This window comes from Typopeltis vanoorti, chromosome 16 (genome assembly GCF_054136105.1).
Source record: "Typopeltis vanoorti isolate ZY-2024b chromosome 16, IOZ_Tvanoo_1.0, whole genome shotgun sequence".
NCBI classification, from domain to species: domain Eukaryota; kingdom Metazoa; phylum Arthropoda; class Arachnida; order Uropygi; family Thelyphonidae; genus Typopeltis; species Typopeltis vanoorti.
The window spans coordinates 96,727,512-96,743,262 of record NC_143564.1 but is presented as its reverse complement, the minus strand read 5'-3'; the positions used below and the strand labels follow the sequence as shown (position 1 = coordinate 96,743,262).

Sequence of the window (15,751 nt, the reverse complement as noted above, 5' to 3'; positions counted from 1 at the left end):
TATGCAGAGTCAAACAAAAACAACTCCTCTTTATGGTCCCAGCACAGACTCATCATCATCATCAAATTCCTGCCATATATCCTCATGGGGTGTACAGGATATGATAGTACTACATGAAAAAAATTAAATCATTACTAACTAACTATCTACAATTTTCCTCCAAATCAGTCTGTTACTTGTCAAGACTCCAACATTATCAGATCTTATATTTCTATCGTCTAAGGCACTTTGTACCGTATCAATCCACCTATATCTTGGTCTTCCTCTGGAGCGTTTTCCTGCCAACCTGGCAGAGAACACTTGTTTTGCTAATCTTTCCTCTCCCATTCTATTTAAGTGACCATACCATCTGAGATTAGCTCTGCTAATGCATTCCTGGATGTTGACAATGTCAAGTTCTTTCCTAATATCCTCGTTTTTAATATGATATTGCCATTGATGCCATCTGTTCATGCCTATAATCTTTCTCAGGACTCTCATATCTGCAGTCTCCAGTCTTTGGTCAAGTGTTTTATTTCTGACCCAGCTCTCAGATCCATAAGTTAAAACTGGTTTGAACACTGTCTTGTATACAGCTAATTTAGTGTTCCGACTAATTTCTCTCTTATTCCATATGAATTTATTCAATTGACTTCCTACCATATTAGCTATGCTGATTCTGTTGCCTAATTCTATATTTAATTTACCATCTTCAGTAAAAATCGTGCCTAAGTAGCTGAAATGTTTTACTTGTTCCACAGGTTCTCCATTCACAACACAGTTGACATTTTCAATGATTTTGCTTATTTTCATTGTCTTTGTCTTTTTATTGCTGACCTTCATACCATATCTATTACAACAGCTATTCAATTTAGTCAGAGAATCTTTCAGACTTGTAGCGGATTTATTTAGAAGTATAACATCATCCGTATAAAGCAAAGAGCTTTAACATTAGCTCTTTGCTTTATATGATATCAAAATTGCAGACATTAACATCTCCAATTTTGATATCATGTTTAATACCACTTTCCTTCATAATATGATCCAGATAATGAATAACAGAGGGGATAATGTACATCCTTGTCTCACACCAGATTTAACATTAAACCATCTTCCTGTACTTCCTTCAATTCTAACTGCTGACTTACAACTCAAATAAAGACTAAGTATTGCTTGATATAATGCCCCATTGACATCATATAACTGAAGCATATTGAATAGCTTCTCTCTTGGTACCTTGTCATATGCTTTTTCCAAATCGACAAAACTTAAATACAGATCTCTGTTGTATTCCCATGCTTGCTTGACTGTTTGTCGTAAAGTGAAGATCTGATCCTGACAGCCTCTATATAGCCTGAATCCAGCTTGTTCTTCACCAAGCTTTTCTTCCACAATTCTTCTCAACCGTTTCTCAAGTATACTTGCATAGATCTTGCCAGGAACACTCAGTAGGGAAATACCTCTGTAATTCTCACATTCAGTTTTCTTTCCCTTTTTATATATGGGTACTATGAGAGCTGTACTCCAATCATCGGGAATTCGTCCCGATGATTGGAGTAGAGAAATGCTGAAGTATGGTGGTATAAGAGTCTTACAGTGGCTGCACTGCATAGTTCAGAAATTCTGGTCGAATATGATCTACTCCTGCTGCCTTTCCACATTTCAAGCCTTTGATGGCTTTTTCTACTTCAAGTACGGATATGTATTCCTGACTGCATGCCTGGTCAGTGTTTTTTACCACTGTGCTATCATCACTGCTTATTTCATTTAGCAGATTTTCAAAGTAATTACTCCATACTTCAAGGATATCTTTTTCTCCCTTTTTCATGTCACCTTTATCATCTCTAACTCCTTTTACAGCACTCTTTCCTCCATTCCTAAGCTTCTTCAACAACCTCCAGAATATTTTGCCACCTTCTTGATATTTATTTTCTATATTCTTGCCAAAGTCCTCCAATGACTTTTGTTTAGCTAGTTTTACACAGTGTTTAGCATTCTTGCATTTGTCTCTGTATTCTCTAAGAGCACAAGCTGACTTATTTGACAGGAACTTTTGATATGCTTTCTTCTTTTCCTTCACTGCCTCTTTAACTTCGTGTGTCTACACAGGGAGTTCTGATTTTTTTATCCTTGCAGACAACTTCACCACATGCCTCTCTGGCAGAATCAATCAATGTTTTCTGCAGAGTTTGCCACTGAATCACCAAGGTTTGATTCCTGTTCTCAAACTCTTTCATTTTTATTTCAATAATCTTTGTGTATTTTAGTTTACAGTTCACATCTGAGAGCTGCTCAACTTTTATTCGCTTTAAAACTTTCTTACATGTTATTCTTTTCAATATGAAATTCAATGTTATCCTACTCAAGACTAAATAGTGATCACTTCCAATTTCAAATCCTCTGTATACTCTGCTGTCCTGCACCAGGGAGAAAACATCACTATCAACAATAACATAGTCAATGACATTTTTCTTATTCCTTGCCTCTTCTCTCCATGTGAATTTGTGCACATTTTTATGTTGGAACATGGTGTTAGTAATAACCAGTCCATGTCCTGAGCAGAAATCCAACAGGTGTTTGCCATTATTATTAGCTTTGCTCTTTTCTCCAAATTTTCCCAAAATATTTTTGTATGTCTCACAATCATTTCCTACTCTGTTGTTTAGATCCGCAACAGGGACCAACTTTTCCTTTTTCATTGTGTCAGTTGCTTTTTCTAAAGCCTCAAAAAATTCCTCCTCTTCTACCTTAGTAGAACCTTCTGTGAGACCGTAGGCACAAATAAGTCTCATTGTCCAGTTCCCCATTCTCATATTTGCCCACATTACTCTACTTGAGACTGATTGTCATTCAAGAAGATGAGCCTCGTATTTTGTGTTGAATACTATGGCTACTCCTTCTTTTCCTTGATTGTCATTGCCTGAATATAACATTTTGTATTTATTGCTCAGAAAGATCTCACCAGTTTTGGTCTTTTTTGTTTCAGTCACCCCTATTATGTTGATCTGGTACTTAACTAATTCCTCAGCTAGCTCCATTTCTTTGCCATTCAGGCTTCTTATGTTGATAGTACTGATCTTTAACTCTGGTGATGTTGAGTTGGGGTTTGTTTTCAGTTTTGTTCCAGTAGCTGACTTTTTGCTGTTCGCCATGGTTCCCTGGCGAAAACAACGGGGGCCTTGTTTAACCAGGCGACGCCCCAGCCATCATGAAATTTTGTCATGTCATACCATCATTTTTTATTTTGGTTTAACCAATAAGAATACAATTTGGTCGGATAAATCCCAAATTGCCAGCCCATCTTCGTTCATTCAGTATCCAAGTAGATACCCAACAGGGTGCACCACAAGAAGGTGAGGATTGGACATTAGGTCAGAAGCCCTTATCAGTTCCTCGCATTCCATTAAAGGTTATGTGGAGGTCTCCTCTCAGTTAAGTCTTTGACCCTTATGCACCCCCCCCCCCCAGCACAGACTAGACTACCAAATTTAATTTCAGGTTTAATTTGATTAGAGCTTATTATTTGTCTCTCGATTTGATGAAGTCTGACACTGGGATAGAAGTTTGTGATTAATTGGAAGTTTGTGGGACAGGCATATGATGGAGACTTGAGAAACAAACTGACCTAGCTGCAGTATCTGCAGTCTTATTTCCCTTGATTCCAAGGCTTTGAATCCAACAGAAGCATATATCTAGGTGTAGCTTCTTTAATTGGAAGAGGAGATGTTGGATTCAGGAAGGCGCTGGGCATTTTTGTAACTCACATTTGCATATTCGGTTGCAATGCAATTTTATATATTTTAGTGCAAGTTCCATAGCATACAGCTCAGTCGTAAAGTTGTTACATTCTAGAGAGATATTGTGTGTCTGGGAAGACTTCAAAAAAAAAATCCTATTAGTGTCTCTAATTTTGAATCATCTGTGTAGATAGGTACAAAATCAGAGTATTCAATTCTATGAGCTTGAAACTGTTGCCAGTAGACAAACAGAGGAATTGAAGATTTGGGTAGCCTATAAAAGGAAAAGCTACATGGTGATATGTAGCTTTTTGCTTTATGTATGCATGCCATGGTGGAAATGTGTTTAGAGTTGTGTTTAGTTGCTTCTTAGCTATGTTGTCTATCTTAATAATGTAAGAGAGCTTTTATTCGCAAGCCAAAGAGTCATATGGCAGTCTGATGAGTGCTGTGAAGATTCTCTCACCATGGACAAAAAAAAAACAGTTGAGCACATGGTATATGATCTGGCATGGATTTTATTTTTTATAGCATATAATAGAGACAACTGTTGACATCAAAGTGACAAAGGTGGTTCACTTGCCTCAACACACAGACTAGGAATCAGCAAATTCAAAATATTCCAGTTGCAATTCTTTATGGCTTGATGATGAACAGGGTCTAACCATAGTAGAGCACTCTCTCTGGCAGAACTTGACTTGAGACTCCATAATCAAGATTTGATATAATCAGTATCCTGTGCAATTGAAGCAAAGTACATCAGTTAGCTCCCCAGGAGATGGAAAATAAGGTGTGAAGGATGTTCATTGATTTATAGCACTTATCTCATTAATGATGTACATAAGAGAGGAAATTGAATTTGTCTATATTTTTTCTTTTTTGGCAGTACCGTCCATCTAACTTCCTTTTGAGAGGTTTTGTTTTCATTAGTCTTGGATTTTTTCTTTTTTCAGACTTGTGGAGACTTTCAGACTTCTCTTCTGGAATATCAACCACAAGATCATCAAATTCAACTTCTGAGTTGAATTTGATGATCTTGCGGAGTAGAGGAATCCATAATATCTGATCTATTAAAGAGTCAAGAGGTATGTCTCTGATCCTTTGTGGTGCATGTTTCATTACTTTTTCAATAAGAAGATTTTCTTTTAGTGGAACTATTTTTGTAATGTCTTCAGGAATGAGTCAATATCAATTTTTCTCTTTGATTTGCTGTAAGGAGATAGCAAGCAAGTCATATCTTTCAAGGACGATTAGTTATGAGAAGGTGGGACTGACATACATGTCAATGTCTGAACTGACACTTTCTTCAGTTGCCTTTTTTAGTGGAAGAAAGTTTAACAGATGTTGTTTATACTGTCATGGCATTCTGCCTCTTTGCTTCCTGATAAGTGATGCATTGCTCTGGTTTTAATTTCTGGATCTCCTTTTTCATCCTTCAATGTTTGGCATGCTCAGGATGCTGGGTGATCCCCCTCAAAGTTAGAGCATTTGGCATTTTTCTCTTACAGTTTTCATTCTTGTGATTTTTAATTCCACATCAGGCAAACACACACAAAAAACAACAGCCTTAATGTACATCATTAACATGTCTTAAATTAGCCTAGTTCCCAATGGAAAGATGACAAAATTGTTCTATTTCATAAAGGAAGTGATAAGACTAAGGCTTCAAATTATAAGACAATCTGCATGTCTGGAATTGTGGTCAAGGTGTTGGAGAAGCTAATGAGGACAAGAATTCAAAACTGGATGGACAGCATGGGTTTGTTAAAAAAAGATCGTGTTTTAGTAATCTGCTTACTTATTATAACAAAGTGACAAATACATTGAACAAGGGAGATGCATGTACAGTACTATATTTAGATTTTGCAAAGGCTTTCAATAGATTGCCACATGACAAACTAGTACTTATACTGAACAGATGGGGTAGTCTCCAATCCAGCACACTTATATGTGTGCTGGATTGGAGACTGGCTGTCATAGGTATCAACAGGTTGTGTATAGGGAGCGATATCCCAGAAGGGGGAAGTCACTAGTGGTATGCCCCAGGGATCTGTTTTGGGGCCATTAGTGTTTAATTTGTATGTAAATGACATTGGAAAGGGTTTAAATGGTGATATACAGTTGTTTGCAGATGATGCAAAGTTAGGGATAGTTAGAAGTAGAGCAGATGTTGTAGCTTTGCAAGAACACTTAGATAGACTGTCTGAATGGACAAGTATGTGGGAATATCAGTTTAATGTTGCAACGTGTAAGGTTTTAAAATTCGGGAAGCAAGGATGGGAGTATAGGGCTGGTGGGGATATTTAGGAGGAGGCAGAGGAGATGAAGGATTTGGGGGATTGTGGTGGACAGGGACTTGAAATTTCATGAGCAATTTGCTAAAATTGTGAGGATGACACAGCAAATTATGGAAATGGTGTAGAGCAGGGGTTCTCAACCTTTTCCAGTGGCATACTACTATATTTAATTCAAGATATTAGATGTACCAGTAAGGCAGTGGCTCACATACCACCAGTGGTACGTGTACCATAGGTTGAGAATCTCTGATGTAGAGAATACTGATGTGTAGAAGTAAGGATGTTTTGATTTCATTGTACAAGACTTTGATCAGACTGCATATGGATTTCTGTGCACAGATTTGGTCACCAGGTTTTCAAAAGGATGAAGAGATGTTAGAGAGGATCCAGAGACAACTAAGTTGGTTTCTGATCTCTGGAATATGAGGACAGATTGAGAGAATGCAAATTAAAATTCAGAGCCTAGTGGATAGAAGGAAGAGAGGAAACATGATTGAGACATAGGTTTGTAAGGGATAATTATCAGATTAGCATGGATGAGAGTTTCATAGAATATCTGGAGACAGGGGGGGGGTATGAGAGGCCATCCCTGGAAGCTGTATAAGGTGTTAGGAGCAAGGGGGTGAGGAGTAGATTTTTTTCATGGAGAGTGGTGGGTGACTGGAATGCACTGCCTGAGAGTGTGGTAAGTGCAAGGACAGTGAATGCATTTAAGTTGAGATATGGAGCTGTGTATGTGAGAGTGGGACCTCCCATGATGAGTCTCGTCTCTTGACTCCATGGAGGTCTGTTGATAACAATAATAATGTGATCCATATAGATGATGAATAGCAGCAGAGATAACATGAATGTTTATTTTACAAGACACAATTTAACATCAAACCAACACACAATTCAAATATAGACTTAAGTATTGCTCAATATAATATCCCATTTACACAATACAATTGTGTCATGTGGAGAAGCTTTTCTTGGCACCTTGTCATATGCCTTTTCCAGATCTAAAAACAAATACAAATCCTTGTTATCTTTTAATGATTTCTCAACTATTTGTCTTAAAGTAAAAATGTGATCCTGACAACCTCTATATGCCCTGAACCCTGCTTGTTTTTCAAACTTCCATTCCATAATTTTTCTTAACCTTTTCTCAAGCATGCTTAAATTATTCTGTAATTTTCACATTTAATTTTATTTCCATTTTCACAGGTGGATACTATGAGCTCTACTCCAATCATCATGAATTCAAACCTCTGACAGACCTTTTGAATTATGCAGTGTAATCATCATAAATCTTTTGTATCTCCATATTTGAATATTTCTGGTCAAATATCATCTACTCCAGCTACTTTCCTACATTTCAGGTTTTTGATGGAATTTTTATACCTCAAGTATTGATATGCGCTCCTGACTTAAGTCCTCTTGAATGTTTTTTACTACCATATTGCCACTGCTTGTTTCATTTAGCAGTCTTTCTAAATAATTACTAAAGACATCTAGAAACATCTAGAATATCTTTATCTTCATTTTTAAGCCACCTTTATCATCACTGATTCCTATTACAGTTACTTCTTCCTTCATTTCTAAGTTTTTCAATAGCCTCTGCAATTTTTTGTCACCTTCCTGATTTTTTATTTTCTTTCTTCTTATCCACTTATCCAAGTCTTTTCACTTTTACTCAGCTAGTTTTAAAAAGTGCTTTGCTTTCTTACATTTCTCTCTGTTTCCACTGAGAAAACACAACTTGGCTTATTTTCTAGAAACTTTTAATATGCTTTCCTGTTTAACTCTCTATGCTTGCCTCTTTAACTTCCCAAGTCCACCATGGAGCTCTGAGTGATTTTTATCTTTGCAGACAACCTCACCACATGCCCCTCTGGCTGAATTAATCAATGTTCTCTTCAGGATCTGTCACTGAATATCTCCAAGGTTTCTAACTCTTTCATTTTTTCTTCAATAGAATTTGTGTATTCGAGTATACAATTCACTTCTGAAAGAGGATCAACTTTGATTCTTTTTAAAAATTTCTTACACCTTTCAATATGGCATTCAGTTTTATCCTATTCAAAACGAAATTGTGATCAGTTCCTATTTCAAATTTTCTGTATATTCTTATGTCCAGATCTAGTATGATACTTTTTTATTTCTTGTGTCTTCTCTCCATGTGAACACATGGAGAGAAGACACAAGACACATTTGTGCACATCTTTATGAACATGGTATTAATAATGACTAGCTTGCCCTAAACAGAATGCCCAGGTACTTACCATTATTATTAGCTTTACTCTTTACTCTCAGATCCATAAGATATAATTGTTTTAAACACTGTCTTGTACGCAGCTAGTCAACAGTATGACTAATTTCTCCCTTGTTTCATATAAATTTATCCAGTCAACTCCGGTTTGTTTATTCTATCATTTATTTCTATATTTAATTTGCCATCTTCACTAAACATTGTGCCTAAATAGATTAAATGTTTTACTGGTTCTATAGGTTTCCCCATTCAGAATGCAGCTGAAGTTTTCAATGTTCCTGGCTAACAAAGACTATAAAAGTAGACTTTGTTTTACTGCTTATTTTCATACCACAATTTGTTATTGCCATTATTCAATTTTTATTTAAGGACTCCTGAAAACTTTTACTGGGTTTATTTAAGAGTATAACATTATCTGCATAAAGTAAAGAACAGAGATTAACATCTGAAAAATGGTTATCAGACTTAATGTTACTTTCCTTTATAATGTAATCCATATAGGTAATGAAAAATAGTTGATATATAACATCCACTACTCTTAAACTTAATTTTTACATAAAACCATTTCCTATATCTTCTTCAGTTCTAAATGTTACCTTATAATTTCAATATAGACTATGTACTGCTTAATTATATGTACACCATATAATTGTAGCATTTTGAACAGCTGTTCATTTGGAAAGTTCTTGGAGCTCTATTCCAATGATTCTGAATGAAAAATTTTCATACCCTCCCTATTTGAGTATGGTCAAATATCAAATACTGACTGCATTCCTCTTGAATATTTTCTGCCATCCTTCTGTTACTTCTTGTTTCATTTAATCCTTGAAAGTAATTACACCAGACTCACCAGAATATCTTCAGTTTTCATGTTGCTTTTATTATCTCTAGATCATGTTAAAATCCTCTTTTCCCTTTTTCAATAGCCTCAAGAATATTTTGCTACCTTACTGATCATCCTCTATATTCTTATCAAAGTCTTACCAGGGCTTGCATTCCTCTTGAATATTTTCTGCCACTCTTCCATCACTTTTTGTTTCATTTAACAATCTTTCAAACTAATTTAGAATAACAAGACTTTTAGAATATCTTCAATTTTCATGTTGCCTTTATCATCACTGGATCCTTGTATTGTACTGTTTTCTTTATTTTTAAGCTTTTTCATAGCCTCTAAAATATTTTGCTACCTTCTGATATTTATCATCTATATTTTTATCGAATTCTTCCCATGACTTTTATTTAGCAGGTTTTACATATCCCTTCACTTTCTTATATTTCTTTGTTTTCGCTCAGAGAAAAATAAGAAAATGTGATACATTTTTATCATATTCAAAACTGAATGTTGATCATTTGCTATTCCTGTATAGTCATATGTCCTGAACTAGCCCAATGACATCAATATCAACAATAACATAGTCAATGAGACTTTTCTTATTTCTTCTGCCTTCTCTCTATGTGAATTTGTTCCCATAATTATGTTGGAATACAGAATTAATAATGACTAGTTCATTACTAACATATGTCCTGAACATAAATCCAGCAAGTAGTTGCAAATATTAATGGCTCTGCTCTTTTCTTTAAATTTTCCCAAACATTTCTATATGTCTGGTATTCATTTTCTACTGTGCTGTTTAGATCTCCCATAAGGACCATTTTTCCTTTTTTATGTCAGCTGCCTCCATTTCTTCCTTAGTAGAGCCTTCCTATGGGACTATAGGCACAAATAAGTGATCAAATTGATCAAAAGAAAAACTCAAATTTAGGATGAGAGTATATATTAATCTTCATATGAGAGAAGTTAGCTTTAATTAAAATGGACACAATACAGAGGAACTGAAAAAAATTTTTATACCAAATAAGAATATACACAATTGAATAATGTACTTAAAGATGTTCTTGCAAAATATTTAATTCATTAATATTTGATGATTTCCACAACTGCTGGCTGTCTTTTTGACCACATATGGTAATAAGAAATTTTCAGCATCAAATTACTTGACCCATTGGCTCCTCAACATTTTCTTACATTTTTGCATAAAGAATGAACAAATTTTACAGCTGTGCATCATGTCATAAGTACCCAGCAACTACTTCCAAAATTCTAAGAAAATTATCAGGATTAGCTTAATAAATTATCTTAAGGAGTTAAATATGCATTTTAAATATCATGGATTTATTTAATAAAAATACTAAATAAATACTCAGTCAAAATTCTGATACACTTTTCTAGTCTTTTACTGTATAAAAGAGTAACAGAATGATAGAGTTTGAAAATAGGCTGAATATCTGGACTGATGCTTTATATAAGAGAGGCTTATATTTAAGTTTTACTATAACATGGCATTTAATTTTCAGAATATTAATATCGATTTCTGTAAATTTACTAAAATTTTCAATTTCAAGCTAAAATAAATATTTAAAATTACAATTTATTGGAACATCATTACCTATTGAATCTGTATTTCCATTTAGTGATTTCTAAAAAAAGAGTCATTTACCTTCATGATAAGAAGAGGATCAATCTCCTTCCAAGATGTGCACAATTTGACAGATAGCCAAACAAATACATTTGACATAAGTAGCCCTTTTCCTGTTAGAGGGAATAATGTTGGATGTATCCAAGATAACCATGGTGAAATATTCTGTGATGCATTTGAATGGAGAGAAGAGAGTGAAGAAGATGGAAAACCTTTCTTAAATATTCTGTAAACACTGGTTAGAGGAGAGGTAACTATTGATAATACAGTGAGCAATGTACAGCAGTAACTGTGGATACAGTGAATTAATGATGACTGAAAACAAAAATACACTGAAATATATATTTCAATAGCATATTATAAATATATTTTAATATATTTATCATATTAAAATATATATTAATAAATTTAAACTAGAGTAGCTTTAAATAAGATATACTGTTTTATATTTTACAAAAATTCACAAAAAATATCATAAATTTACAAATCATTCACAGATAACACACAAGTAATTTGATATTATTGTGTGCTGATCAGATCTGGAAGTGCCTCCATAGCTCAGTCAATTTCAACAATACCCTTTCATTGAAAAAATCTGGGTTCAAATCCCTGTCTAGAATGCAAAGAAATGTTATCAATGCTTTTCAATTAAAGCTGAGTTAGTTGGTCTCATATGGAGTGGCAGAGTTTATTCCTCCTGGAAACTCAGAATTTTTCATCCTGCAAAACAGGCAAACTGGCCAAGAGAACACATGTAATTGACATCCATAATATCCTATGCACTATGTATTAGAACCACACAAGAAGAAATAAGCCTACAATATAATAAAGAGTAATGCCATAGGTCTAAATTCCTAGTAGTTATCATTGTTATCCAAGAGCATGTTTGAGCGGTGGAAGGTGGGTGTTTATCTGCAATAGTGCTGTTCTGTGAAAATTTATATAAGAAATCTAGATTTGCTCTTCTGAATTTATTTATCTTACAGAACATAATTAGAATGTGCATCTGAAGAACCTATATAAAGCACTTGAATAGGTTGTTTAATTTAAGATGCACTGGAAGGTTCCCAAGGAAATGTGAAAAGAGGAAAAAACAGCTGCTTTATATAAAGAAGGCTTCAAGATAGAGGTAGCAAATTACATCCTGGTCAGTATCTCCATAGTGATGGTGAAGATATTAAAAAGCTGGTTAAGACCACAGTTCAAGAATGAGTGAATAGGAATATGATATGCTATGAGAAGAGAAGCAAGGCTTTGTGAAGGGTAGGTAAATTTACTTACATTTTATAATAAAGTGGCAGGTGAGATGAATAAAGATACAGCTAATTCTCTTTTCACAGAGTTTTTTTTACACAATTTCGAAATAACATGGTTTAGAAAACAAAAGCAATTCTATTTTTACACTGTATATTTTGATTTAATGTGGTTCAAATGATTCTTATTTTTAAAATTTCTGTATGAATTCAGTTCGGTTAAAAATGATATTTCCATTATAATTATCATTTCCTAGTATGGTACATATGTACTTAAGCTTGAATTTTGGGGAACCCCCTCAATGTTTTAAATATCAGGGATTACTCTATGCTACAGAATGTAGACAAATGCCATGTAGAACTTATATAGCGAAATCACAAAAAAAGTGTTGGTGGCTTTAAAGCAGCTAAGGATCATGTCATTCTATTATTATTTCAGGAGATCGTATATTAAAACCATTACTCATTAATCGATCCCTAAGACTGCAGGCAATGAAAGGTGTGGATTTTAACACGTTACTAATGCACTGGAAGGCAGTTAAAAAAGGTTGGGTTACAAAAGAAATTTTTAATGAATGGTTCCATCAATGTTCCAGAAGTTAAACGCTAGTTTTATTGATTATAGACGATGTGCCTGTTCATCCTATTTTAGAACAGCCAAATGTGGAATTTTGTTTTCGCCACCTAATACAAAATCCTTAATACAATCACTAGACCAGGGTGTGATTGCTACCCTCAAAACTTACTACATAAGAATAACATTCCAATACATTTTGGATAAACTAGATAATTTACTGACATTTACTGATATGAGGAAGAAATTTTCTATTTTGGATTGCATCAAACTCGCTAAGTTGGCATTATCAGAATTGAAACCATCAAACTTTAAATGCATGCTGGAAAGCTACTTGGCCAGAATGTGTGAAAAAGGAAAAACCCTGTAACTTTGCATACAACTGAATATCCCAATATCATCAGATTAGCATATGCAGTTGGCAGAGAAGGATTTGATGATTTTTCGTCTGCAGATATTGAAGAATTAATGGTTGACAAGGCTGTTTGTGATCACAAAATAATAGAAGCTGTCCTTGAGAATCTTGATGAAAAAGAAAAAAGTGATGATGATGAAGAGAGTCTACTCACTGCAGGACTAATTAAAGAAGGGCTTCAAATGGCTAGTAAAATTGCAAAGTCATTTCCTTACACATGATCCAAATACTGAACAAGCTGAACAGTTTACACGTGAACTGAAATAATGTATGGTGTGATATGAAGAATTATACAAAGATCTAGTCAAAACAGGATTTCAACAATTAATTCCAGTTTGTGTTAAAAAAAAAAAAAAAAACTTCAGAATTATAGGAAATTAGTTCCAATTTTAGTTCTTTACTGAACGTTTTGCCATTGCAGTATGAGCAGAACAGCTAAAGTGTTTCAAGTGATGGAAGTGATTTAATTCCAGTCTCACACTAAAGAATGCGGCTACTGTCAGAAAGTGATGGCGAATAAAATTTAATAGCCATATGCATAGGTGTATTTGGACCTTTTTTGAATTTATTAGTGACATAAGAGATGTATCTTTCTTTAAGGGTGTGTATATATATATATATATATATATATGTGTGTGTGTGTGTGTGTGTGTGTGAATAATTTTTTTTACCTTGGGAATAATGTATATTAGGGTTACCAAGTAATTTTATAAACTTGGTTATTTACTCCTAATCCCAAGTAAGCAAACAGTTAAGTTTGCGCCTGAAATGTAGTTCAAGTCTAAAGGTGGTGTAACACCAGGGCAACTCATTGTAAAGGTGGGTAAAGCTCTGATCACTATTCTTAGTATTTTCCCATAATGTAAAGTAAATTACCCATGATGTATACTGCAATACATTATGGGTGGGGTCACTACCCAGAGTGGTTTCAACCTTTTTTGAGGTCTCCTCAGTGAGTAGCTAGACCCTAAATACTCTGTATTACTAAAACCTAAATACCAAGGTTTTAGTAATTCAGAGCCTTATCAACTTTACCTATGCAGGTAAAGTAGATAAGGCTCTGTATTTATTTTGCTAAAAGGTGTTTTTATTTTGAATAATCTCTGGAGGAGATATAGATGTAAATAAATTTTTTTAGCAACCTGCATAGGTAAAGTTGATAAGGCTCTGTAAAGTTGATAACTAAAACCTTGGTATTTAGGGTCTAGCTACTCACTGAGGAGACCTCAAAAAAGGTTGAAACCGGTCCGGGTAGTGACCCCACCTATAATGTACTGCCGTACACATCTCTTAGTGAGATGTGCTTTACATTATGAAAAATACTAAGAATAGTGATCCGAGCTTTACCCACCTTTACAATGAGTTGCCCTGGTGTTGCACCACCTTTAGACTTGAACTACGTTTCAGGCGCAAACTTAACTGTTTGCTTACTTGGGATTAGGAGTAAATAACCGAGTTTATAAAATTACTTGGTAACCCTAATATATATATATATATATATATATATATATATATATATATATATATACACACACACACATACACATGAGATGTGGCTATTAAATAACAAGACAAGGTGTGCTGTGAATGATGTACTTGTAGCAGTGGGATGCGCTTGCGCCATGAATGACCTTAGAAGGTTCCTTGTTTGCTGTCGCTCGTAGTTAGTCTGTAGGCAGTTATAAAAGAAACATGTGAAGTTGCTTTGCCAGAATAATGTCTAACATTAAACTCAAGCAGCACATTAATCTCAAATTCCTTGTGAAATTAAAGAAATCGCCGACTGAGTGTTCAAAACTGTTGCAGGAGGTGTACGGTAATAATATAACATCACATGTTTGAATGTTTGAATGGCACAAATGATTTGCTGAAGGTCGAGAAAACATTGAAGATGACGAATGACTGGATTGTCCTGTCACGGCAGCAATCGAACAAAACATTGAGAAAATGAATGAAATTGTCTGCAACAATCGCCGATTAAGCATTCTGATGATAGCAGACATGGTGCACATTGATAAGGAGACTGTATGACAAATTTTGCATGAGCAGTTGAACATGAACAAAGTCTGCACCAAAATGGTTCCCAAAAACTTGTGTCAGGAGAAGAAAGACACCCGGAAACAAATTTGCACTGACATCATGGAACAGCTGACAGCAGATCCAGACTTGCAGAAGAAGATCATCACATGTGATGAGATGTGGATTTTCCAGTATGATCCAGAAACAAAGAGACAATCAATGCACTGGAAAACTCCCACATTACCGAGAATGAAAAAAGCAAGAATGAGCAAGTCAAAACTTAAGGCAATGCTGATCGTTTTTTTTTTTTTATATCAATGGCATGGTAATGGTTAAATGGGTACCAGAGGGTCAAAACAGTTAATCAACATTATTACCTTGAGGTTCTGGCCAAGCTGAGAGAATGAGTGAGGAATAGGAGACCCGATCTGTGGAAGAACAATGCTTGGATTTTCCATCAGGACAATGCTCCAGCCCACAGTGCACTGTCTGTAAAGCAGTATCTGGCTGATAAGAAGGTTCCAGTGTTGGACCATCCACCTTACTCGCCAGACTTGGATCCATGCAACTTTTACATTTTTCCAAATTTGAAATCCACATTGACGGGCAACCATTTTCAGTCAGCAGATGATGTAAAGGAGAAAACAGCAGTACTACTAAGGCAGATATAACTTGCAGCACTGAATCTAACAATGGAAAATTTATATGCAATGGTGTATAGATAGAGGAGCAGAGTAGGTTGAAGGGAA

The 15,751-nt window shown here is 34.9% G+C and overlaps 1 protein-coding gene across 1 annotated transcript in view; it reads right to left on the bottom strand.

Annotated features, from left to right (window-relative positions):
• The window catches only part of LOC150098204 (uncharacterized), a 264,871-nt gene that overhangs the window by 140,021 nt on the left and 109,099 nt on the right, over window positions 1-15,751 (bottom strand). Inside the window, exon 8 of the mRNA XM_090406279.1 lies at window positions 10,763-11,056. Within this exon, the coding sequence (XP_090262405.1) occupies window positions 10,763-11,056 (294 nt within the window). The remainder of the gene's footprint in view (window positions 1-10,762; window positions 11,057-15,751) is intronic.